Source organism: Notechis scutatus, chromosome 4 (genome assembly GCF_049901735.1).
Source record: "Notechis scutatus isolate UNSWTSFEM ecotype Mainland chromosome 4, rNotScu1.2, whole genome shotgun sequence".
In the NCBI taxonomy this organism is placed as follows: Eukaryota; Metazoa; Chordata; class Lepidosauria; order Squamata; family Elapidae; genus Notechis; species Notechis scutatus.
Genome location: NC_142012.1, coordinates 76,428,554 through 76,455,183, shown reverse-complemented (window position 1 = coordinate 76,455,183; position 26,630 = coordinate 76,428,554). Strand labels below are relative to the sequence as shown.

The window sequence follows — 26,630 nt, the reverse complement described above, 5'->3', positions numbered from 1 at the left end:
GTTGTTTCTTGCCTGTTTTACTCTTACCTTACTTATGGGGACATTTTTATTGTTTTATATATTAGGTTGTATAGCAGATGTGTAATTTTACATCACCCTGGAAAAATTTTAAGTGTCCCCACAATTCTGCTCAGATTTGGCTGTGTACAAATCCAATAAATGAAAGAACATGTTACCAGAAAATGGGAGGGAGGACCAATTTGTAACAAGGAAAGACAAAGGAGGCAGAACATCATTTTCATGCCGTGGCTCAGTCCCACCTTTTTAACTATTTCTCCAACTCCATGGAACATAGAATAATATGGGTCGGAAGGGTCCTTGGATGCCATCTAGTCCAGCCTCTCCCCATGGCAGGAGACCTTATACCATTCTGGACAAACGGTTTCCCAATCTTATGATGCTTGACCCTTGACCCTTGACCCTCAATATCTTTTCTTTTTATGTACACGGAGAGCATTTGCATCAAGACAAATTCCTTGTGTGTTCAATCACACTTGGCCAATAAAGAATTCTATCTATCTATCTATTTCTTCTTGAAAGCCTCCATTGAGAGAACACCTTCAATTCCTGAAGGCAAGCCATTCCACTGGTTAATTGTTCTCACTCTCATGAAATTTCTCCTTAGTTCTAAGTTGCTTCTCTCTTTGGTAAGTTGGAAACTTATCCATCTGTTACTTCTGGTCCAGCCCTCAAGTGCTTTGTGGAATAGTTCAAACCCCCCACCACCACATCTTCTCTATGATAGCCCTTCCAATATTGTCAAACTGTTCTCATTCACCCTTGATCCTTCTCTGTTCCACAGTTTTAGAAACAGTGAGTGATGGGCCACTGCCCTGTTGGTGTGGTTTTAGCAGAATATTTCAGAATGTTGGCATTAGAGAAAGGAGCGGAATTAATAGGACATCTTGCAAAACATCAAAGGGTTTCCTGCCCCATGATGGTAGTAGCCAACTTGCTCCATCAAATCATCCCACCTCTGTCGCTTGGAATAACAGGAGGGTAGACTTGTAACACATACAGCATGTACATGCAGAAAGAAAGGGGTCTTACCCAGCAAGTTCACCACCCTGGGCCTGAGCTTGGCCTGCAATGGCGTCCATGATAGCATCTTGAGAATACATGCTGATGGGTGTGTTATATTGGGCATGAATGATGGTGGCTTTGCCCCCAGGGCCTTTCACCTCTATGGGTTTATGCGTGGACAGCGCAGAATCCTTCAGGACATTGGGGTTGAAACGTTCCACATACTCCGTGCTGGGATGGAGGAGGAAGTGAGGAATCAGGAAGTGCGGGGAGGAAAAAAAAGAAAAGAAGGAATGATGAAAAGATTAAGGAGGGGGAAGGAAAAGATTTAGGAGCACAGTGGAATATTTACACACACACACACACACACACACACACAGAGCTTTGCGTTTGATCCCAGACAAGAAGAGTAGCATTCCACAAGCAGCAAAGAGTAAGAAGACAACTTTTCTTGAAAATGCATCTGATACTCTTCTAACTGAAAGATTAAAAAAAAAAAGAGAGAGTGACTGACGTAGCCAGTAAACACCTTTGTGAATTATCTGCTTCAATTTAATTCATGTTAGAAGGCATGTCTGCCCTTTGAGGCAGGCTAAGTCAGGAAACAAACACCGCATAAACAGTGCTAGAACATACTTCATGGATCTAGGTTACAAGAAAATCTTGTTTTTTTTTTTATTTTCTTCACTCTTACACCCAAGAGCGCCGAGTGAGTCGATTTGGAATTTCTTCTGCAAGCTTTTTCTTGGATGTAGTGGATATTTTTGTAGCACCTGCTTATTTTCTTCAAAGCTATCTCAGGACTCCTATAAAGCCAGTACGTGACCTTTAAATGGCCCTCTATATAATGCATTTGGCCTAAGATTCAGTTAGATGGCAGCAGAGAGAAGCAGAAAACTCTTTATGGCCAACTAGTGATCATTAGAGACGCGGTGGCTCAGTAACTAAGACGCTGAGCTTGTTGATCAGAAAGGTTGGCAGTTCGGCGGTTCAAATCCTTAGCGCCGTGTAACGGAGTGAACTCCCGTTACTTGTCCCAGCTTCTGCCAACCTAGCAGTTCGAAAGCATGTAAAAAAATGCAAGTAGAAAAATAGGGACCACTTTGGTGGGAAGGTAACAGCATTCCGTGCACCTTCGGCGTTTAGTCATGCCAGCCACATGACCATGGAGATGTCTTTGGACAGCTCTGGCTCTTTGGCTTTTTAACGGAGATGAACACTGCCCCCTACAGCCAGGAACAAATAGCACATATGTGCGAGGGGAACCTTTACCTTTAGTGATCATTGGGGGGGGGGGGCGTGTTGCATCTTAATTCTGATATTCCTACTTAGGGACTATAGTGGATTGGCTTTTCTTCATGCGAAATTTCAAACAATTAGAAGTTTTTTCCTTATTAGATTGGCATTTAGCAGGACCCTCTGAGGCCTGCCGTTCAGGAATATTCAAATACAAGTTGCAGCAATGTGCATAAATAAAGCCTCTGGGTTTTTATGGATTTAGAGCCAAATGATCAGAGAAAAAGCACCAAACGTTTGCCATCTTCAGAGCTGCCAAAGGGTGGGAAGTCTTTAGGGATACAGCAGAATGAGGTCTTTATAAGGGGAGCACCATGACTCCAAAAACAATACTGTACATGCACTCCAGGAGAATGACACCCAAGACAAGGACCTCAACATGCATTGAAGTCTAAAGCAACACATTTACAGAAACACCTTGATTGGAGCCAAAGCAGGTCAGCCTCCTCACAACACAACTCACAAATTGAAGCACCACACTCTTTGCAAGGACACTGATTTTTGCAGCCATTACAAGCTCCATTGATTAGTTGCCCCCCCCTTCTTCCTGCCCAGATGTATGGGAGGAATGGAAGCCATCGACTCCTACAGAGGTAGGATGGCAACCAATGACCACCCAGCTCTGATTTTTGTAGTCTTCTGAGTCCCTTCTGCTAAATAAATTGATCACGGAGCTTCCCTCCCTTTTAGGGAGAAAGTTCTGGTGTCCTCAGTGAAGTCAGAGGTGGTATTCAGCCAGTTCTGACCAGTTCTGGAGAACCGGTAGCAGAAATTTTGAGTAGTTCAGAGAACCGGCAAATCCCACCTCTGACTGGAGATTTTGCAGTATCCTTCCCCTGCCATGCCCACTAAGCCATGCCCACAGAACCGGTAGTAAAAAAAATTGAATCCCACCACTGCTCTTGGTATGAAAGATTCACAGGAGTTGCATAAGAAGGTTTCATCTATAGATTATTTTTTTCATAGATCATCAAACCATGGAGACATGCAAGGATCTTCCAGAAAAGAATGTTCTGGAAACATGCTTTGGATGAAAAAGGCCCTTCCAGACAAAGGAATACATTGGCAATGGATTCTGGCCAAAATATTTCCTAAGTTAGGTTTATCCTTGGAACAGACCCTGGGGAAATGCCCTTTCGATATGACACCAGACACCCCAATAAGGCGTTAAAGAACATTCCATTTGCAAGCAGATGGAACAGGGGCACAAGGGGAGCAGAACATGCTGTTCCAAGAAAATGGACACCACCATTTAACACTGACACACTCTTGAATACTAACTTGGTCATAGGATTGGTTACGACCTAGAGGAAAGAAAGAAAAGAAAAGATCAGAGTTCCACTTATTTCTTTAACAGGAAGATATAAAGAGGTATTAAGCAGGCATTTAAGTCTTTTGGAAAGAAAAGAAAGAAAGAAAGAAAGAAAGAAAGAAAGAAAGAAAGAAAGAAAGAAAGAAAGAAAGAAAAGAAAGAAAGAAGGAAGGAAGGAAGGAAGGAAGGAAGGAAGGAAGGAAGGAAGGAAGGAAAGGAAGAAGGAAGAAGGAAGGAAGGAAGAAAGAAAGAAAGAAAGAAAGAAAGAAAGAAAGAAAGAAAGAAAGAAAGAAAGAAAGAAAGAAATAGAAACAGAAACAGAAACAAAGAGAAAGAAAAAGAAAAACACACAGAGAGAGACAGAGAGAGGAGGGAAAGGAAAAAAGAAACAGAAAGAGAAAGAAAGAAAAATTGAATGAGAAAGAGAGAAACAGAAAGGAAGGAAGGAAGGAAGGAAGGAAGGAAGGAAGGAAGGAAGGAAGGAAGGAAGGAAAAGAAACAAAGAAAGAATAGAGAGAGAGAAAGGAGGAAAGGAAGGAAAAGAAAGAGAGAAAGAGAGAAAGAAGAAAGAAAGAGAGATCAAAAGAGAAAGAAAGAAAAAAGAAAGAAAGAAAATACAATGTAATGAAGAGAAGGAAATATAGGGACCAGAATTTATCCACTTGAATTTATAGAGTTTATAGTGTTTGGCCAAACCTATGCATTGCTAGATAGACTTCTTTGATATGAAGTGGTCTCTGAAAAGAGTGCATGATTCAAAGCAATGAAAATTCTAAATATTCTGGGACTGAATATGCTTTCTCAAGCTTTTTCCTATAGATGGACTACAACAAGCTGAACTTACAACTTGGTTGTTCAAGAGCAGCACAAAGCGCCAGAGATCTGCCCCCAATATAGCAAATCCAGGAGGAAGTTATGGAGTTAGGAGAGACCCAAGTCTTCTATTGATCTCCATCAGAGGCCCCCAAACTTGGCAGCTGGCTGGAGAATTTTGGGAGTTGAAGTCCACAAGTCTTAAAGTTGCCAAGTTTGGGGACCCCGATCTCCATGGTTGAAATGAATGGAATACAGCTGGGGGGGGGGGGAGTGAAATTTGTTCTTCCTTCCAGATACCAGATTTGCTTGGTATAGAAGTCTCAGTTGTACCCCCATGATCTCTCCCTTGTAAATAAAGAACAGACTCCAACCCTATAGGGGGGAGTATAGATATGTGCTGTCGAGTGCTAAGAATCAGAACCACCTGTTAGATTGCAGCCCAGATTTATTCTATACACAAGAATTTGTTCAATTATAGTTCAATACTCAACTGGTACCAGATAAAGGTCAACGGAATTCAGGAGGGGTTGGGCTTGGACCATTTGTGGCAATGTAACGACTCTAAGCTTATAACATGCTTAACTCATCCCCCCGCTAGTTCTGCCTGCTCTTCTTTTTTGTGCCTCTTCCTATTCCATATTTCAAAATGGAAACTAGGTGTGCCCTTCTCTCCTTGAGAGTGGCAGAGTTGAAAGAAGAGTCGAAAGCTCTCCTGGAGTCAAGATCAACTTCTAGTGACTTCATGGAGACATGTAACCTTGAACAACGGCATACAAGTTGGTTTGCTGCGGCTGCTTTCTTCCAAATTTATATTTGTAGCTTCCCAATACAATCCTAGATTTCCCATCCAAGTGCTGATCAAGGCTGACCCTGCTTAGCTTCACCAAGCTCAACCGAGGCTGACGGGGTGCTGCATTCGCTGTGACAGATGCATATGGCAGGGGTGGGCTTCAAAAAATTTAGCAACTGGTTCTCTGCCCGGTTGCTGGGTGTGGCCATGGTGGGTGTGTGGCCTAGTCGGCCTCCTGCACCATTGGGGGGGTGTTTTCACCCTCCCGGGGCTCGGAGGCCCTCTGGAGGCTGGAAATGGGCCCGTGAGCTGCGTGGAGATTCCTGGGTGGGAAGGGGCAGACTGGGCGAGGCCAGCCAGGCATTGCAACTACTGGTTCAGTGAACTGGATGTAAAACTATCATCCGATTCACCTGAACCAGTGCGAACCAGTAGCAGCCCACCCCGGCTGCAGGAACATGAAAATGAAGAGAGACCGTTGCTGTTCTCCAAACAACTCTCACTTACAACTCTACTGATACCATTTTGGTGGGTGGTGGGTGGGTGGAAATATAAAAACTCTCCATTGCTGAAAAATTTCAAACCTCTGGTTTAATCTTCTGATTCTTGAAACCCCAAGATACCTTCGACCCTTAAACAATCATTTAATTTTAATACACAGCATTTAGAACAGCGGTGCCTAACCTTCTGAGCACCAGGGACAGATTCCATGGAGAAAGTTTTTTTTTTCGTGGAACAGAGGGGGAAATGGTTTTTCACGCCACCAACCAGGCTGCGGAGGGGGCTTTGCTTGTTTGCGCAGCCTGGTTGGTGGCATGCCAGGGACTAGTGCCAGTCCATGGATTAGGGGTTTGGGGACCCTTGATTTAAAGGACTTGACATCAATGCTGAGTCAATACAACTAGAAAATGAATTGGTGTAAAACAACCATCGGTATAAGAACAGTTATAAAATCAAATGCATGATTTTACAAGCTATTGAAATAAACTTTTACAGTTCTTCTATCTTCTAGCTTTATGAGCTGCCGTGGCACGGTGGTCAGAGTGCAATACTGCAGGCTACTTCTGCTGCCTGCCGGCTGCCTGCAATTTGGCAGTTCAACTCTCACCAGGCTCAAGGTTGACTCAGCCTTCCATCCTTCCGAAGTGGGTCAAATGAGGACCCAAATTGTTGGGGGCAAGAGGCTGACTCTGTAAACTGCTTAGAAAGGGCTGTAAAGCACCGTGAAGTGGTATATAAGTCTAAGTGCTATTGCTAGCTAGTTTAATGAAATCAAGAGCAAGATCGTCTTGGAGCTTTACAAGATAAGACAGGTTCTTCAAACTGAACCTTGAAATGAATATGCAGCCAAGTCAATGGAAGCAAGATCAGAGCTGACCACCGTTTGTTAATCTAAAGTATTTTCAACTATGTCAGGGTTTATGAGTTATATTTAATTGCTGGCCTACAAGGGAACATTGGGAGACATTCTCTCTAATTTGTGTTTGGTCTATCTTCTTTAAGCTACAGGATCTTAAGGACAGGGATGGGTTAAAAGAAATATTAATATGTGCAAAAGAATAACACACATTCAAAGAGACACTTAGCTCTTTGGTTCTTATTGTCAAATGCGCAGATCCACAATCCATATCAAGCTAAGTAGCAGTAGGATCATAAGATTAAATATCACCCCACCCTGATTTCTTGTGGTTTAATTTCTGCAAGTGGCTCTTTCTTTACATGCACAGGGGCGTCTATTCTATTTTATCTGTAGAGATTAAAGATCCGCCACGGATGAATGATGTATAAATTAATTAACCTTCAGAGGTGACAAATGTGCAAATCCAGTAGGAGATTATGTTACAAAAAAAAATACTTCTGGAAATTTTCTGATTCTACTTTGGATCCATTATGTGAAGACTTGGTGTTCCGAAAAAGAGACCAAAGCTGGGAAAGGTAGAAGCAAAGAATTTAGAGTAACAAGAATAGAATTCTTTATTGGCCAAGTGTGATTGGACACACAAGGAATTTGTCTTGGTGCAAATGCTCTCAGTGTACAAAAAAGAAAACAGACATTCATCAAGAGTCAAGAATCATCAGGTACAACACTTAATAATAGTCACGGGGTACAATAAGCAATCAAATCATACTATTATGAGGAAATAGATTCATCTTTAACTAGAAATCGATGATAGATTAGATGATAGAAAGAGATGGATGGATGGATGGATGGATGGATGGATGGATAGATAGATAGATAGATAGATAGATAGATAGATAGATAGATAGATAGATAGATAGATAGATGAATAGAATAGAATAGAATAGAATAGAATAGAATAGAATAGAATAGAATAGAATAGAATTCTTTATTAGCCAAGTGTGATTGGACACACAAGGAATTTGTCTTGGTGCAAATGCTCTCAGTGTGCATAAAAGAAAAGAGACATTCGTCAAGAGTCAAGAATCATCAGGTACAACACTTAATAATAGTAACGGGGTACAATAAGCAATAAAATCATACTATTATGAGGAAATAGATTCATCTTTAACTAGAAATCGATGATAGATTAGATGATAGAAAGAGATGGATGGATGGATGGATGGATGGATAGGTAGATAGATAGATAGATAGATGATAGATAGATAGATAGATAGATAGATAGATAGATAGATAGATAGAAGAATAGAATAGAATAGAATAGAATAGAATAGAATAGAATAGAATAGAATAGAATAGAATTCTTTATTGGCCAAGTGTGATTGGACACACAAGAATTTGTCTTGGTGCAAATGCTCTCAGTGTGCATAAAAGAAAAGATACATTTGTCAAGAGTCAAGAATCATCAGGTACAACACTTAATAATAGTCATGGGGTACAATAAACAATCAAATCATACTATTATGAGGAAATAGAGTCATCTTTAACTAGAAATCGATGATAGATTAGATGATAGAAATAGATGGATGGATGGATAGATAGATAGATAGGTAGAAAGATAGATAGATAGATAGATAGATAGATAGATAGATAGATAGATAGATAGACAGACAGAATAGAATAGAATAGAATAGAATAGAATAGAATAGAATAGAATAGAATAGAATAGAATAGAATAGAATTCTTTATTGGCCAAGTGTGATTGGACACACAAGGAATTTGTCTTGGTGCAAATGCTCTCAGTGTACATAAAAGAAAAGAGACATTCATCAAGAGTCAAGAATCATCAGGTACAACACTTAATGATAGTCATAGAGTACAATGAGCAATCAAATCCTATTAGGAAACAGTCAATAAAAATAATTAGGATACAAGCAACAAAGTTACAGTCATACAGTCATAAGTGGGAAGAGTTGGGTGAAAGGAAGGTTGAGAGGATTATTAAGAGAGGAAGAGGATGATGAAGGTAGTGGTTTCTATTACTGGGACGACGATTGAACCATTGGGCGTCCTGACAGAACAGCTTAGGGAGAAAAACCTATCTGATTGCTAGGAATTTAGAATAACCTGACGGCGCATAATCGGTTAATATGAAAACTGTCACCACTTGGCTTCCAGGAGAACCCCAAGGTCTACAACCATTCTTCAGAGTGCCTGTAATCACCCCACCTACAATATGCTATATGGACAGATCTTCTCTATCCTGACCTGGTTCAGGTTTAATTTGTCCCTTTCCGAGCTGCACTTGAAACTGGGCTTAAGATCCATGCCTTCTCCTGCATCCAGTGAGAAGCAGGGGCTGGATCTGATCCATGAATCAATGGCATCTCTCTGCGAACCTCCCGGTGACCTTTCCCGGCAAGTTTTATTTAGCAGCTGAATGCGCGCGAGAGAAGGTGGTGCCCCTTGGATCGAGAGCCTGGGCAGATACCCAGAGCCACCTTTTCATATCAACTGACTGAAAGAGGATCCCGGAGACCTGATCCTATACCCCAGCCCTGCCAGGTGCAGCAGAAGGATGCCATGAGTAATGGATCAAGCAACACTGAGAAGTTCAGGTGACACAAGAATCCATGTCCCTCTTGCGACGTAGACATGTCTGAGAAACCATGACGGATAATTCCGTTTCCACACTTGGCTGAAAAACCCCAATGAGAATCCATCTAATTATTAATGACCACATCTTGAAACTTGATCGCCGCTAATCAAGGGATTTGGATGATGGATTGCTAAAGCTCAATAAGCTGTTTGCTCTCCAGTCCCATGGAACAGCCTTAAGTGAACACCCAAAATGAATTTAAATAATGTTAAATTGGTGATCCCTTGAAACACTTCTGAGGAGCATTTCACACCTCGAATGAATTTTTCCACCAAGTCACAACCAGTTCTCTGATGAGATATTCTACTAGTATGGGGGTGACCAATTTATATTAATCACAGTTTATTTTTTTTAATTTATTTTTTAATTTTAATTATGAGAATACAACTCAATACATCCAACTTCACCTTGTTATACATACATACATTTTACTTCTTCACTTGTAATCTCCTTATTTAATATATTAATTACTAATTAATCTAATCATAACTACTAATATTTCAACCTTGTCTTCTGCTATATAACCATTGATAAAATATATTCCATGTTTTATAATATTTAGACTCTCCTTTGTCTTTTATTTCTAAAGTTAAGCTATCTGACTCTGCACATGCCATAATTTTTCTTATTATTTCTGTTTCTGGAGGTATGATTTCATTTTTCCAGTATTGGGCATATATTATTCTAGCTGCTGTCAATACATGTACTATTAGATACATTATTTCCTCCTTAAATTTTTCTGATATTATACCTAGGAGAAAAAAATCTGGTTTAAATGCAATACACTCTTCTATCCATGTTTGAATCAGTTTTCAATATTTTTTGCAGTTGTTGTTGTTGTTGTTGTTGTTATTATTATTATTATTATTATTATTATTATTATTATTATTATTATTATATATTATATTATTAGTCACAGTTTTAAGGTACCTGCATTTCAAAGATGCTGGTGCTTATATCATGGGCCAAGTAGCCTTAAATAAAACCTGAATTAGTAGAAATCAGCCATAGCTTTATTTTCAGCCAGTCATCCCTGCTGCAAGGAACATCCTGGTTGGACTCAAAGTTATCTTATCAACCCACAGGGAACAGGACATTCTGCTAGATAGAGAGAGGCAAATATCTCCAGACTAATGTTATGCACAATTTATTTAAGAGTTCTTTTGTAAGCCCGTCTTGACCACAAGATATGACAGAACAATGCACCAAAATGCTGCTTCCTCTGAACTTTGTTGCCCTTCCCTCGCTCTAATGGGAAAACCAGGATTGGGGCATTGGGGGGTGTGTGTGTGGATGTGTGTGTGGATGGGACTTGTAATGCAGCAAGCCAGGTTTTCTTGCAACTTGGTCAGCAAAGCAACTCGCTTTGCATCCAAATATATCTCCCTGTTACAGAAACTCAGAACGATATATTAGGAACAAGTTGTACAGTAGTCAGTAAGCAGATGAGCGGGCTCTATATCCATATTTAGGAATGCAGAGGACAGCTGGGTGTCCGCTTACTGAGAAAAAGTCCAAGTATCATTTTCTGTAGCCGTTGCTATTGGCTGTTTTAAGCCTCTAAGCAATGCTTATGCAAGTAAAAGAGCATTTGCAAGGAAGCCTTTAATGATATATCTTTGCATTCCAGAGGGGAAGCCCAGCGTCCAGGGTATCTGGCTGGGGTTTCAGTAAACCCCCTGGAGAAAGTGTAGATGCTGTTCATAAATGACCCTGCATCTGTTATGGCCAGAGGGTCTTTGTGGCCACTTAAAAGTAGCCATGCCAAGTTCAGATCTCTAGTAGATACTGTAGGATGAGAAATGGTATATTCAGCAGGTTCTGACCAGTTCTGGAAAACCGGTAGCGGAAGTTTTGAGTAGTTAAGAGAACCGGCCAATACCACCTCTGACTGGCCCCGCCAACCCCATCTCTTCTCTGCCTCCCATTGAGTCCCAGCTGATCGGCTGGGTCTTCTTTGGTTGGCCTGCACAGGAGAATGGAGCTGGAAAGCAGGTTAGTGAGGTGGGGAGGGAACGGGGATTTTGTAGTATCCTTTCCCTGCCATGGCCACCAAGCCACACCCTGCCCACCAAGCCACGCCCACAGAACTGGTAGTAATTTTTTTTTTAATCCCACCACTGGATAGGACGCATTTACTGGAAAATATGAGGAACGTGAGATCTTATATCCAAGTTTTCCAATCTCCCCCGCCCCCCAGTTCAGTTATTCCGTGCAATTTATGCTCTAGCATGACTGGGAAAGCTCATTCTCTCTCATTTGTCAGAGCTTAGCACAACCAAGTCATTTATCGCTGGGCCTGATCCATTATCCTGGAAAGCAACCATCTCCTCTGCCATGCCATGCCATGCCATGCCACCGAGCATCTCCTTTGAGGAACTTCTGGAAGAAACATAGGAGCCACCAAGTTCTCCAAACATCGCAAGCGAAAATCTCAAAACGGTCCCATCAAATCTAGTAGTAATGGGAGCCGAAAACAAGAGAAGGAGATTCCTGAAAGATTACTCGTGAACATGTACACACCTTCAGTCCTTCCAGTATCCTAGGCAAACTCCTAAATAGTGCTAAGTATGCACAGTTTGGAATGCCAACCTGCTGGTGCCCTTTAGATGTGGTGAACCTCAGTCCCCCTCCTCCAATCAGACTCCAGACTGGAGAAACTGTCACAGCCTTTCGTACCTGGGACCACAGGCAGCCTATCTTCAAAGGTGACTTCTTTAATTCTAATCTCAGCACCCTCTCAAATTGTCATTCTGAGAAGATGCCAAGCCCACCCGTGCAGATGGCTTTTGCATCAGAGTCTTTGACTCATTATTCTTCGGTATTTAAAGCACTTATAAACCAGTCGTGATAATGGGCATGATATTTGCACTCAATTGCTACACACTATATTTAGGAAAGCTATTCTCCTACAACAGCCTTCTTCAAGGTGGCATCTTCAGAGGTATTGGGACTCCAACTCCCCAATTGCCTAGCTAGCATCTCTCCAACATTTTCAGAGGACAGAACAATAATCATTTTCTGTTGGGGATTCCAAAGGCATTAGGACAGCCATTAGAGAAGCCAGGACCACTGATTATTCAAAAGAACAGGGATTATTTCTGGAGCACCAGCTCCAGGGGGAATCTGTTTTCTTTGACAACGTTCAGAATTGGGGTCTTTTTTTTGATTCCCAGATGAAGAGATTCCAGTGAAGAGAAAGGAATGGCTGTATTGGCTGTACCTGCTTGGTAAGCTTTGCAAAGGCACCTGGTTGCAGTGGTGGGATTAATCCAGTTCTCACCACTTCGAGAGAACCAGTGGTTAACTTTCTGAGCAATTGGGTGATCTGGTTTTTGGAAGAAATCATTAGGGCAGAGAACCGGTTGTTAAATTACTTGAATCCCACCACTCCCTGGTTGGCCATGGTTGATCTAGATCAGGGGTGTCAAACTTAAGGCCCGTGGGCTGGATTCGGCTCGCAATGAGGTTGGATCTGGCACTCGGAGCCATCCTGGTCTACCCAATGGGAAGAGGAAAAATCGGGCCAGCGTGGCTTTGGCCCGCCCTACCAAATGTGAAGAGGAAACATGCCAGAAGTTTGGGGAGTGGCGTCAAGATGGCCACACCCACCCAGTTGGCCACACCCACCCAGTCAACATGCCCGGCCATCCCCCCCGAGGTCAACCACAGCCCTGATGTGTTCTTCAATTAAATTGAGTTTGACGCCCCTGATCTAGATGGCTTCAGGAAGGCAACTTCTTCAGACCTACTTATTGATGAATGAAAATGCCCACCTCTGCAGCGAACGTCTCCAGGGAACCCCATGTGGCAGTTCAGGGGTGGGCTGCAATTTTTTTAATAACCGGTTCTCTGGCTGGGTAGGCGTGGCCAGTTGGTCATGTGACTGGGTGGGTGATGTCACTCATCACACCCAGCCCCGCCTCCCGGCCACTGGCCTCAAAGGAACAGGTAGGATTCAGGTTGGGGCTAATCCCATCATTGGCTGGCCCCACCCCAAAACATTTTTGGCCTGTTTTTTGGCTATTTTCAGGCCATTTTTCAGGCTGTTTTCAGGCCATTTTTTAGGCCTTTTTCACCCCACAACTGGCTGAAAACCACCCCAAAACAGATGTGGGGGGGCATCCAGTGGTCCAATTTGCCAGTTCTCTGAACTATGCAGAATCGGAGCAAGGGGTTTGGGAGAACCGGTCCAAACCAGCCACAGTCCACCTCTGTGGCAGTTACTTATTTCCCCAACACTTCTGATTGCATCGTTGCAAAACAAGTTGATGGCATTTACCTACCATCTAAGGAGTCCACCTTCCGAAGCCCTTCGAGTGAGACTTAACTTATGCATCTCAGCCATTTCTTTTAGAGTCTCTGCTGAATAAAGACCAATGGGGTTGTTATATTGCCTGGCGGGGCTCAGCTGGGCCTTCGCTTTATTGCCGTCGGTAAAGACTGCGCCTGTTTTGGAACCTAAGTCAGATTTCGCTGGCGAGAGGTCAGGGGTCACAGAATGAGAGGAGGACATGGAAGATCTAAAGCTGGCACTCATTAAGAAGGAAGAGCTCTGTGACAGACTGGTCTCTTGTCTGCTGAGGTAGCCTGAATGGGCCCCATTGCTGGCTAACATGCTATTTTTGGGGCCCACTGAGGTGCTATTTAGAGGACTGAAGCTCCCTCGATCGCCACTGACTTCTGAGACCGAATCCTGTAGAAGCAAATATGCAGGCAAAGGAAGGAAAAGGGGGGGGGGAGGGAAAAAAAGGAAGAAAGGAAGGAAAACGATCATAACATTCGTGCAGAAAGGAAAAATTCCCAGCTCTGGCATTCTACATAGAGCAGTAAGGTTGCCAACCATTTATTTAAGCAAAAAAGAAAAGAAAATGTAGGTATTATGAGCTGTGGTGTCAGTGTGGTTAGAGTGCAGTACTGCAGGCTACTTCTGCTGACTGCTGGCTGCCTGCAATTTGGCAGTTTGACTCTCACCAGGCTCAAGGTTGATTCAGCCTTCTGTCCTTCCGAAGTGGGTAAAACAAGGACCCAAATTGTTGGGGGCAATAGGATGACTCTGTAAATCACTTAGAGAGGGCTGTAAAAGCACTGTAAAGTGGTATATAAGTTTAAGTGCTATTGCTATTTTATAGTCTGAGCTGTCAGGACCGAATCGGTTGGTCTCAGAAATCCAAAACAGGGTAAATCCAATGAAGGCCATTCCAAACAAAATCTGGAATATATTGCTGTTTATAGACAAGCAGAGGCAAATCACTTGGTGTGGGTATATTTGTTTTACTGGTAGCCCTGGTTGGCAACTTTACACACAAATGTCTCGCTTAGCAACTGAAAATTGGGGCTTGATTGTGGTCGTAAGTCAAGGACTCCCTGTATTAGGCATTGGCATCCAAACAAATAAAAAGCAACTTCAATAGACTTGCATTAGTTCAAGCGAAAACATTAACTTCGCTTCTTCCCAAAGAGGAACCTCAATCAATCTTCTCCAAACAGCTGCTATCATTGCTTATATAACAGGTCGTCCACTGTGAGTGCCAATTTGTTTGCCTGGATGGGACAGTGGAAACCGGGATTACTGGGAAGCATTTGCATTCATGACAATGCAATAAAGGCGGAAGGAAAGGGTGAAAGGGTTTGTAGTTGGCCTCTGCATAATTAGTTTCAGCTATAAAGGCTGCTGGAAAAGTTCATGCTGGTCAAGGCCATGAAATACAGCGAGCAGAGCAGGAGGCGGAGAAGAAGCTATTCATAGATCCTGCCTAGCACATAGCTTTGGTGTGAGCCAATGAGAGAGGGTCATCGACACCGCAGGGATTTTGGAATCCGCGTCAGTAATTCTACCCTGGTTGCTCCCGATCTATTCTTTACCCCCTTGGCCAAAGAGATCGAAACCATGATCGGATGGTCCCTGTTCATGGAGTCTTCATCTGGTCCCTGTTCACGATGAAAAGGTTTGAATTCCAAGCTGCCAACTTCCATGCTGCAGGAAGAATTCACGTTCATAGCGTCGTTGTCATCATCACCATCAGAGTTGAAAGAGACCTTGGAGGTCTTCTAGTCAGGGGTGGGCTTCAAATAGTTTAATAACTGGGTCCCTGCCCAGTTGCTGGGTGGCCATGGCCATGGTGGGCATGGCCTAGTTGGCCTCTTGCACCACCCTGGTTGTGAAAATGGGTTGCGGGGACGGGGCTGTTTCCAGCCTTCTGGAACTTCAAGGAGGCCCGTTTTTTTGCCCTCCCCGAGCCTCCTCACAGGTCCTGCACTTACCTATGATCCAAAACAGGCTGTGGGGGGACTCCTGGAAGGGGAGGGGTGGGGTGGGCAGGGCCAGCCAGGGGTGGGATTTGCCGGTTCGCTGAACTGGCCATAAATTTAATAACCAGTTCGCCTGAACCAGTGTGAACCGCTAGCATTCTACCCCCACTTCTAGTCCAACCCCTATACCATTCCAGTCAAATGGATGTCCAATCTCTTCTTACAAACCTCCAGTGATGGAGCACCTACCGCTTCTGAAGGCAAGCCGTCCCACTGGTTAACTGTTCTCACTGTCAGAAAATTTCTCTTTAGTTTTAGGTTGTTTCTTTCCTTGGTTAGTTTCCACCCACTGTTTTTTGTTTTGCTTTCTGATGTTTGGGGAAATAAATTGACCTCCCCCCCCTCTTCTTTGTGGCAGTCTCTCAAATATTGAAATATAGGTGGCTCCCTCAACCTAACTATTTTTTATAAACTCCCAACATTTAGATTCATGGAGAATTCAGAATGCTGGAATTAATTTTCACTCTGCACTGACGAAAGAAAAAAAGAAGAAAAAAAACAAGAAAGGCACGAGACATCTTTTCAGCCTCCTGTCTCAACTTTGGTCTTTTAAAAGTCTTTAAACAATGGAAAAACCTTCATTTTATCTCATTGCTTGTGTCTCCGAGCCAAAGAATGTATCTATTTAATTGCTCACTCCGAGGGTCCTTTGTGCAAGAAGAAGCCCAGAGGATTTTGGCGAGATAAGTTGAAGGTTACCTTGTCTCTGAAAATAAGTCAGAAGTGTGGGCCATCCCACTTTGTGAATCTTCACCCTGATTATTTATGCAAACACCTGTATCTACCCTTCATGGCTCACCCTTAGGCTTTTCCAACTTTGAAAGCTCGTCGCGTTAGGATAAAGATTTGAAACACAAGGAAGAGAAAGGCACTCAGGTACTTTTTCTTTCCCTGCTCCTAGTGTTGAAAGTCAGAAGTGAACCAGGGGTGGGCTTCAAAAATTTCAGCAACCGGTTCTCTGCCTCGTTGCTGGGTGGGTATGGTCATGGTGGGCGTGGCCTAGTTGGCCTCCTGCACCATGACAGGGGGCGTTTTTGCCCTCCCCAGGCTCCAGAGGCTTCCCTGGAGCCTCCAGGAGGGCCAAAACAGCCTCCCTAGGCCCCGGAGGCTCTCCGGAGGCTGGAAATGGGCCCGTTTCTGGCCTTCCAGAGTCTCCAGCAGGCCTCTCCAGGCTCTTTTTCGCCCTCTCCAGGCTCTGCACGGGCCCTGTACTTACCTGGCATCCAAAACGGGCTGCTTCTGGGAGGGGTGGGCATGGGCGGGGCAGGGTGGGCATGGCCAGACAGGGGTGGGATTGGTGGTTCACTGAACCACCCAGAATCTTAGCTAGAGGATCACCCAAACCTGTGTGAACCCGTAGCAGCCCACCCCTGAAGCGAACCCATAGTTTCCTTGCTCTGGTCAAGTTTTTAAGGAAAAGTTTTATTGACTCTTTCCTGGAGTTTTTATTAGAAATGCTGGTGTTAAATATAATCCCTATTCTCTTCTCATTATGCATTTTAATATTAAGAAGGCTCTCTTCTTTGCTTGGCTTTGTTATTACCTCTTATTTATTGAAATACTTCAATTATTTACTGAAGGATTTTTTTACCCCAATGATCAAACAGAAAGATTCCCAGAAATGCCTAGCTAAGAGGCTAATATCAAATAATTACTGTGTTTCCCTGAAAATAAGACCCTGTCTTATATATATATTTTTAACCACCCAAAAAGGCACATGGTCTTATTTTGGGGGAATGTCATCCACTGACTAATCTCACTTGTGCACGTTGCCCTCGGCCTCCTTTTCGCTGTCAGAGGCCTTTAGAAGCTTCTTCTTCTGCAGCTGGCAAGGCTTTCCTGAAGGCCTCTGCAGCTGACAACACACCTCCAGATCGATCCAGAGCTTTGGTATCAGCTCCAGAGGCCTTCAGGAAAGTCTTACCAGCCTTGTCGGCTGCAGAAGAAATGGGCCAGCAAGGGAGGTGTTGGGGTGTGTGAGGCCTGGCTACAACTGTCCAAAGGTAAGTAGTAGGACAGGTCCATTCCCCATCCCCACCTTAGCTTAATTTTTCCCGTATACCCTGGAGTGGGAAGGTTCTTAATTAGGGCTTATTTGGGGGTAGGGCTTATATTGGGTGCATGGGTAAAAATCAAACTAGGACTTACTTTCAGGGTAGGCTGTATTTTCAGGGAAACAGGGTAGAAGAAGGTACAATAGACACAACAGCTAACAAGGATATCTAGAACTTGTAGACAATGAGTGTATCTCTCAAAGATGGGGATTCTTTTGAACCCTAGGGACATATCATTGCAAATTAGGAGGAAGAGAGGAGATGGATGGCTATTCTGTTCATGTAGAAGGGCAGAGTAATTTTTGCCGTGTGATACATTACAATATTATGACTGTAATTTCTCCCACTCAAAGGTCAGTCTCCCTGAAGAAAACTTTTACATCCAGAAACACAACAGAAACAAAGGAAGCTATTAGACATCTACCTTTTGATGAGGGATCACGGGCATGGGAGAATCGATCCTCGGGATGCTTGTTTGCATTGGAACTGGACGTTTTGATCTGGCAAGAACACAAGAAAAAATGGGTTATTGAGCAACTGATGATTTTCCACATCTTTTAACCAATTTATTATAAACTACTGTCAATATTGGCATTGCCCTTCTAGTTTTACTAATGAATCATCCATTTCCCCCCCCTTTTCAAATCTGGGCACGTGTGCTTAGATCCTTTCGTCCATTCATCTTCTTCCCAACAACACAGGAATTTCAAAATTGCAACTAAGGAGAAAGAGTTCCATATAAGTACGAACAAACACATGAAACCAGAGCCTTAAGTTGCAGGAAAATGAGGAGAAGAGAGGTGAAATCTAAGGAATGACATTTCTTTAAATGCAATTGTCCATAAGGCCATGGACGAAACACAATTTCATTGGTTGAAAGAAATAACACACCAGGCCAATGTCCATCATTATCTACTTCTTCTTTCCTTCTACTGGTTCATGATTGGGCTGCTGACCCAACAATTAATTTCACATTTAGACCTTCTAACTGTACTGTGGAGAGGGACGTGGTGGCTCAGTGGCTAAGACGCTGAGCTCGTCAATCAGAAAGGTCAGCAGTATGGTGGTTTGAATCCCTAGTGCCGCGTAGTGGAGTGAGCTCCCATTACTTGTCCCAGCTTCTGGCAACCTAGCAGTTTGAAAGCATGTAAAAATGCAAGTAGAAAAATAGGGACCCCTTTGGTGGGAAGGGAACAGTGTTCCCTGTGTCCTCGGCATTTAGTCATGCCAGCCAAATGACCATGGGGACGTCTTTGGACAGTGCTGGCTCTTCGGCTTTGTAATGGAGATGAGTACTGCCCCCTAGAGCCAGAAATGACTAGCATGCATGTGTGAGGGGAACCTTTATCTTTACCTTTAACTGTACTAAGCCAAACAGGCTGGGGCACAGAGACAAAACTGGACAATTCTACTCCTCAGAGGCTTCTGAATTCAAAATAAAATAAAATAAGAAACTAGAGATGAAGAGTATATTAAGGTTGAATGAACATTGCAATATTTATCTTTCTTGGTTTACAGTCAGAATGTCCAAGGAGAGAGTCTAAATGTTTCTTTGATTGCACCATTGCACCTATTTTGACTGGTTTGCCCATACTCTATGGATACTCCTAGTTGAAGTTAAGGACAGGTACTAAATTCAGCCTCTTCTGATCCTAGGTTTTGAGCTGTGGAGGCAGGCAGCTATGGAGGGAAGATATGATATGATCATGACATCAACATGGCTTGTAGCACATGGCAATGTCTGTAAACTCTCTCTACTACACAGGTATTTAAATTTAAAAAAATAGTTGTCAGAGAGCTCACAAAGGAAAATGTGATATTGCAGCTTCTTGGCAAAGCCTTACTCCATTCCTCTTTCTTCCCTTCCCTTATTTCAAATGCAGATGTCAATTAACCCAAAGAGGCAATTAATATTGTCCTCATATTCATAGATGGAATGAGAAAGAACAAGTTGCTTGCTCATGCTTTGGTGTCTGGTCCCAGGCTTTTGCAATGTTCTCTACTCTTACAAATAAAGAGGCTTGCTTTCGAATTAAATTTGCACTGTATCTTCTTCTGGTGTCCACTGAAACAGATTCACCCTTTGTCACTCAGATGTAATGAAGCAGATGCCAAGGATTTAGAAATTGCCTTTCTCATTGCAAGGAGGCCATCTCTGTAATGAGTCTTGTGTTGGATCCTTCTGAGCAAGAGGAAGACCACATCTCTTGGGCAGGGGGTTGGACTAGATGACCTACAAGGTATCTTCCAACTCTGTTAATCTAATCTAATCTAATCTAATCTGATCTGATCTGATCTGATCTGATCTGATCTGATCCCCTTCCAGAGCTTGTGGAATATCCCGTGGAGCTCCATGTCATTCTGAAGAAGGACACTGAAGTCCAGGGTGAATTAAATTGAATCATTGCACATACAGTTCTCCAACCTGGTGTGTATGTCATGCTAAACCATGGTTTGCTTAAGCATAACTTAGTGAATATAATGGCTAGTTTCCGAAACCATGGTTCTACAAAGAGTATAAGATGGGTTGTAATAAGATGGGCATATTTGCGTAGACATTTGAACACGTACACAGACCTAACCAAGCGATTCAAGGACATCGAGTCTGACTAGAACCATCAAACCAATGTGATAACATTGAACTTCAAGGAATGGTTCAGCCAAGACATGTTTGAACTGAATCTTTGAATTGATTATCTGCACAGCCCACGTTGACCCAGGTAATGATCTCATCACATGCCTGGACAAATGCTTTTGAGAATCACGCTGTGGTACACAAATGAGACCTAGCACACTGTAATATGCATTCTGTTCAACAAGAAGACTAGCTCAGTGTGCTGGAAAATCCATAGCAATGCAAAGGGCAGTTACACAGACAGTATCCTTCACTGCTATTTAATCTCTATTGGGTACCAATCATGAATTTATCGGCCTTATCAAGATTCCTCCACTGAACAAACCTACTTGAAGTTTGCAAAATAAAGATATCCCGTCTACCAATGGCTTTGAATCCATTTCAGGGTGCTGGAATTAGAAAGAAAGCATTTCTCACTCACTTCTCAGCTGACTTGAAGCATTTCCCTCCCAACTCATCAAATTCCCTCATTTATTCACTAACCTTTGAATCAGAGGTGGTATTCAGCAGGTTCTGACTGGTTCTGAAGAACCAGTAATGGAAATTTTGAGTAGTTCAGAGAATTGGCAAATACCACCTCTGACTGGCCCCGCCACATCTATTCTCTGCCTCCCAAGTCCCAGCTGATCTTCTGGGTCTTCTTTTGTTGCCCTGCACATGAGGATGGAGCTGGAAAGCAGGTTAGTGGGCTGGGGAGGGAATGGGGATTTTGCAGTATCCTTCTCCAGCCACACCCACCAAGCCACGCCCACCAGGCCATGCCCATCAGGCCACGCCCATCAGGCCATGCCCATCAGGCCACGCCCACCAGGCCATGCCCATCAGGCCACGCCCACCAGGCCATGCCCATCAGGCTATGCCCACCAGGCCACACCCACAGAACCGGTAGTACAAAATTTTGAATCCCACCACTATTTTGAATGATTAACAAGATTCGCCACCACTACCAGGAAGATAACCTTTCAAAACTGTTAAATCAAGAGCTTCTTAATTTGCTTTGAGTTACTCATAAAGTAGTAAAAGTGGGATTTAAAAAAATCTAACAAATAACAAATAATTATTTTCTTCACTTATGAATCTGAATGGCATAATAGAACACAATTTATAGGGATTTAGAAAGATGTGTGGAGCGAATGCATTAGATCTGAAAGAGCAAAGAGATGATCAGATACTGACTCAAGGAGCCAACCCGTTGAACACAGTCAATCTTTGTGGTTGTTGGTTAGGGTTTGTTTGCTACATTAATGGGGAACCCTGGAGGAATTTTTCCATGGTTTGAAACCACAACTGGGATTATTGCAGCTTTGCTGCAGCTGTTTCATCAGTAACTCTTTTACAACTTTGTAATTCTGGGTTGTGTCAGATCAGGAATAATGTCAGGTTTCCAAGTGATGAAATCCATTTAAAAAGAAAAGAACAAAGCCCATCTTCCAAACAAGTTCTTTTATCTAGAAAAGCATCAAATTGGCAAAGTCTGTTTTAATTTTGCATCTGACACAATCCGGAATTATACCACATAATATTGGAAATTAGGAACACCCCCCAAAAAATCCCATTCCTCAATAGAAATAAATCAACGTTGCCTGGTGTCATCAATCTCCATCTCCACGTCTCAGCAGGGTCAGCTTTTGTTCCCACAGGAAGAAACACCACTTAGCCTAAACAACTCTTTCGATCTCTACTCCTCCCACCTTAGGAATGTGGTAAGCCCGAAACCCTTCCCTCCATAACCAGCAAAGAGAAAGAAAGAAAAGGAATATATAATAAGGCTAAATAAAATGGCTACGCATATGTTAATTTCGGGCTTGACACTTCCTAAATATAAAAGTTGAGCCATGGTTGTGATGGAAACACTTCTCATGCTTAATTGACCATTCCTTGACACTTGAAACAAATAAAAAAGAAAATATCGGCTTCAACAGGCTATACAAAACAGAGGTCGTTCATTCTCATCCTTCTGTATTGATGTGCTAACCACCAAAAAGAACCGTTCTAACAATCTAATAGGGCCACTTATGTCAAAACACTTCTGGTATTTTTGACCCAAAGACTTACAAGATGGCTAAGACAATTGTTCAGCTATAGACAGAGTTGGCAAGTCGTATGATACCTAACTTCTGCTTATGGCAGCCTGATAGCTAAAGCCAGAAGATCTCCATTATTTCAATATCTTCAGCGTAAATCCTAAGGGTGATTGTTCTATTTGTCATTATTTCATCTTTTTTTAATACTTAATTTTAGTATCATTTTTTTCACTTTAACTACCAGCCCCACTAAAACACTCTCCATTTTAGCTTTGTAATTTTTGGACAGAAGGAAGGCCAAGGTCTAAACAAAGCGCTACTTAATATTTCTATTTTCTACAAATGGCCCAGCACTGAGAAGCATTATTATAAAGCAACCAGGCGTGTAAGAACTTAAGACAGCCACTAGATGGCAGGAAAGGAACGTGTAGAAAACTGGCTTTGTTGCCTTCTAGTGGTTGTTTGGAATGTTGCAGCCCTAATCATTGGAAATGATTCTGTTTGAGGATTTCAATTAACGTTGAAACATTTCTTTCTTTTAATCAATATTTATTTCTATATATATAAGTGTGGAAAAAAAAACTCTCTCCCTATGCAAAGACTACAACAATAGCTTTCAAAAAACAAGAACAGCTAGTCTATTGACTTTTCAGTTCAGCAAATTTGAGAGGCAAGCCAGGCCAATAAAAAGTGGTTCCAAATTCTATAGAAGCTACCATATTGTAAATAATCCCCATGAAACTGTCAGAGTCAGAATTGATAAAGGAAATGTCATTGCTGCAAGGAGCAATCCGGAGAAAAGCATTTCTTGCTGGTAGCAGCAAAAGTCTACATTTTAGATCTCATTATAGTGGACCTCATATTTCTCCACACACACACACACACACACACACACATTCAGGGTGAAGGAGACCTTGTTGCAAAATACCCTTCATTGAATTTTTATATGCTTTTTTTAATAGACTCATCTCAATCTTCCTAACCTGAAAATAGAAAACCCTAAAATAGTTGTATCTGCTCTTCATTTGAACTGTTCTAGCTCTGTATTTAAGTCAGTTCTGGCCCGAACTTTTCTACTACCAGAGAATCTTGCTTGGGGGTTTACTTTTAGAGGAAATAAAACAGGGTCCCATCAATTGAAAGCCCTCTTATTTGAGACACCAAAGATGGAGAACTTCAGACTTGAGGAGGCAAAAGAATTTTCTGAGCCAACCTGTCTAAATCATTAAATTGATCTCAGGCCAGACTGCTTCCTGCTGTTAATGTGGCTCCACACCGTTTTGGTTGTGTTCTCTGCTGAGATGTGGGCATTCTGAACAATGGAATGCAGACTTGGACAAAAAAATTGAATCTTCATTCTTATTATTAAGGGTATACAAACCTGGACAGCCACTAGATCAGTGTTTCCCATCCTTAGCCATTTTAAAAGGTGTGGAGTTCAACTATCAGAACACCCCAAGAAGTCCACACCTCTTTCAAATGGTTAAAGTTACATAGCACTGCACTAGATAGTGGCAAAGTAAAAATTTGGCTGAAACCATCCAGCTATTTGAGTTTTTACAACAGAGATCTATTGAACCTTTGAACCCATTTTCTTCAAGGACAAACCTCATTCTCCTGTGCTGAAATTACCGTTACAGTTACTAATAGACCAGTTCACTTCTGGGTTGCCCAAAGAAAGATAGAAAGGTTCCTTTTAGACATCATAAAACAGGTATATCTCTGAGACGGTTGGTCAGCTTGCTTCTATACTGTATAATGGGGCCCGAAATATCACAGATGGAACCTTTAAGCTATCTTGAAGTAGGAAGGCAAACAAGCATTGAATTCTTTGTATGGATAGTGACTTATCTCTGCATACTTTTGAAGAGTGAGATTCAGGTTGTAGTTTGCTGATTTGATCAGATTCTGGGCCTCTAGGTGGGTCATGCCATCTGTGTTGACGCCATCAATTGCTATCACCATATCCCCCTGAGTCATCTGAGATTGGGCTGCCTTGCTGCCAGGGGTGATCTATAAAAGAAAGAAAGAAGAAAAGGTCAATAATATATACCACCCGTCTCTAGATTCATGTCACCTAGAGAGTCGCCTTATATAATTGACAAGGTCAGGTTTAAACCACCCTGAGAATGAGTTCTCCTTCTATCTTTTTTGCAAACCAGAAGGCACAAAATCAAAAGAGGAGTCAAAATAAAACAGGAGCAACAACGAGGGGCTGAAAGAGACAACGCTCTATCACAGTGGTGGTATTCAATTTTTTTTTTTACTACCAGTTCTGTGGGAATGGCTTGGTGGGTGTGGGGATACTGTAAAATCCCCATTTCCATCCAATTAAATATATTTGGGGGCGAAAGCTCTGATAGTTTAGTTACAATCTTTTAAAGATAAGAGTTGGAATGTACTTTCGATTTCAAACCGCTGCACTGCTCTTCCAGATTTCCTTCCTCCCCCCCGCCCTTTTATGGCAACTACTAAAACAGGCATAGGAATGTTTTATGAGTTGACACCCCACTCTAGGGGAAGGCTACTGCAAAATCCCCATTCTCTCCCACCCCACTAACCTGCTTTCCAGCTCTGTTCTCTTGTGCAGGGCAACCAAAGGAGACCCAGCCGATCAGATGGGACTCGGGAGGCAGATAATAGATGGGGGCAGGGCCAGTCAGAGGTGGTATTGGCCGGTTCTCCAAACTATCAGAATTTATGCTACCAGTTCTCCAGAACTGATCAGAACCTACTGAATACCACCTCTACTCTACCACTAATCTCCCTTCACAAAGACAAGGTAGGACTTAGCTTCCACAGGGCAAGGAAACAGTGGACATTTTGGAATAAGCCAAAAATGCAAGGGAATTCACTCTGACCAAGTGGCCATCAGCCAACAACACATTAAACTTATTTATGGATCGATCAAAAGATGTAACCAAGGATGTCGTTCACATGGAGATTGCTAACTCCACAGAGTTCCCCACTGAGCATAACCAATTTAATACAAAGGTCTTATCTTGTCATCTTCCAACCAATGAACCTCACTTCTCCACATCTCCTGCATGGATGACATTACCTACTGTGATAATAAAATATTTGGATTTAAAAGCCTACCTCAGAAACCTCAAACAGCACCACACACCAAGCCTGAGCTACACTTCTTCTCGACTGTTGTAACCTATTTCAGAATGTTAGGTGAATTCAAGAAATCAGTGCACGTTTGAGTGAAAATCCATTTCATGATCCTACTTTTCTCAGTCCCCTGCTAATAATTTTATAACTCTTAAACTGTCTTAAATTGTTATGCCCCCCAAAAAGGAATAATCACAATTTGTCTACTGTACACATTCTTCACATTCATCGCTTTTCTAGTTTTTTGAAATAGGTGCACAATAGCTGACCAGTTCTGGAAAACCGGTAGCAGAAATTTTGAGTAGTTCAGAGAACCAGCAAATACCACCTCTGACTGGCCCCGCCCCTATCTATTCTCTGCCTCCCGAGTCCCAGCTGATTGGCTGGGTCTTCTTTGGTTGCCCTGCACAGGAGAACGGAGCTGGAAAGCAGGTTAGTGGGGTGGGGAGGGAATGGGATTTTGCAGCATCCTTCCCCAAGGAGTGGGGTGGGAGTGGAGATTTTACAGTATCCTTCCCCTGCCATGACCACCAAGTCACGCCCACCGAGCCACTCCCACAGAACAGGTAGTAAAAATATTTGAATCCCACCACTGGTTGCCTTCTGTGACAATCCCTGAATATGCCTTAGTGGTGTTTAAACCATCAAACACGCCATGCATGAGGCTATGAAAATACATCATCTGGGTCACCCAACTTTGAGATGGGGATGAACAGAAAAAACAAGATGGGATGAAATTGAGACAAATGGCAACTTCAGAACATTGCTGGAAGGAGCAATCTAATTGGGGTTCAGCTGTCTCCAGCTTGGCTTCTGGCAACTTCAGAGACAAACCCACACACACTTCTCAGCAATGGTACAAGTGTGGTTTTCCATCACCTTCACTTTCATTTTGTGTCTTAACTTCTCTGTCTAACCTACAGCCCGAGTAAAGTCTGTCAAAAGTTCATAAATCTAACCAGAAATGGTATTCAGGAACCATATTTTCTGTGGTCAGAATTGGGCCCATCTAACATAACTCCTCAGACATAAAAGGTGCTCCTGGCTTCATAACTGTGATCACTTATCAAACAGAAATGATGTGTGTTGTGTGTGCACAGTTCACACACAAGCTCTTTGAAAAAAGGAGAGAGCCTCCCTCCCTCCCTCAAGAATATATATATATTGCACCTATCTTGGGAACATTGCTATCTTGTCAGAAAAATGTTAAGTATTTTGACTTGCTGATGTAT

At 42.5% G+C, this 26,630-nt stretch overlaps 1 protein-coding gene and 1 long non-coding RNA gene across 11 annotated transcripts in view; both read right to left on the bottom strand.

Moving 5' to 3' along the window:
• Positions 1-26,630, bottom strand: part of LOC148130791 (uncharacterized) — a 715,147-nt gene that overhangs the window by 168,279 nt on the left and 520,238 nt on the right. The window lies entirely within an intron of this gene.
• LDB3 (LIM domain binding 3) overlaps positions 1-26,630 on the bottom strand; it is a 151,574-nt gene that overhangs the window by 69,511 nt on the left and 55,433 nt on the right. For all 10 annotated transcript variants that reach the window (XM_087963852.1, XM_087963855.1, XM_087963857.1 and 7 more), the window contains 4 exons: positions 24,143-24,294; positions 18,047-18,122; positions 3,601-3,623; positions 1,051-1,254 (listed from right to left, as the gene is read on the bottom strand). In XM_087963852.1, coding sequence (XP_087819978.1) covers positions 1,051-1,254; positions 3,601-3,623; positions 18,047-18,122; positions 24,143-24,294 — 455 coding nt within the window. The remainder of the gene's footprint in view (positions 1-1,050; positions 1,255-3,600; positions 3,624-18,046; positions 18,123-24,142; positions 24,295-26,630) is intronic.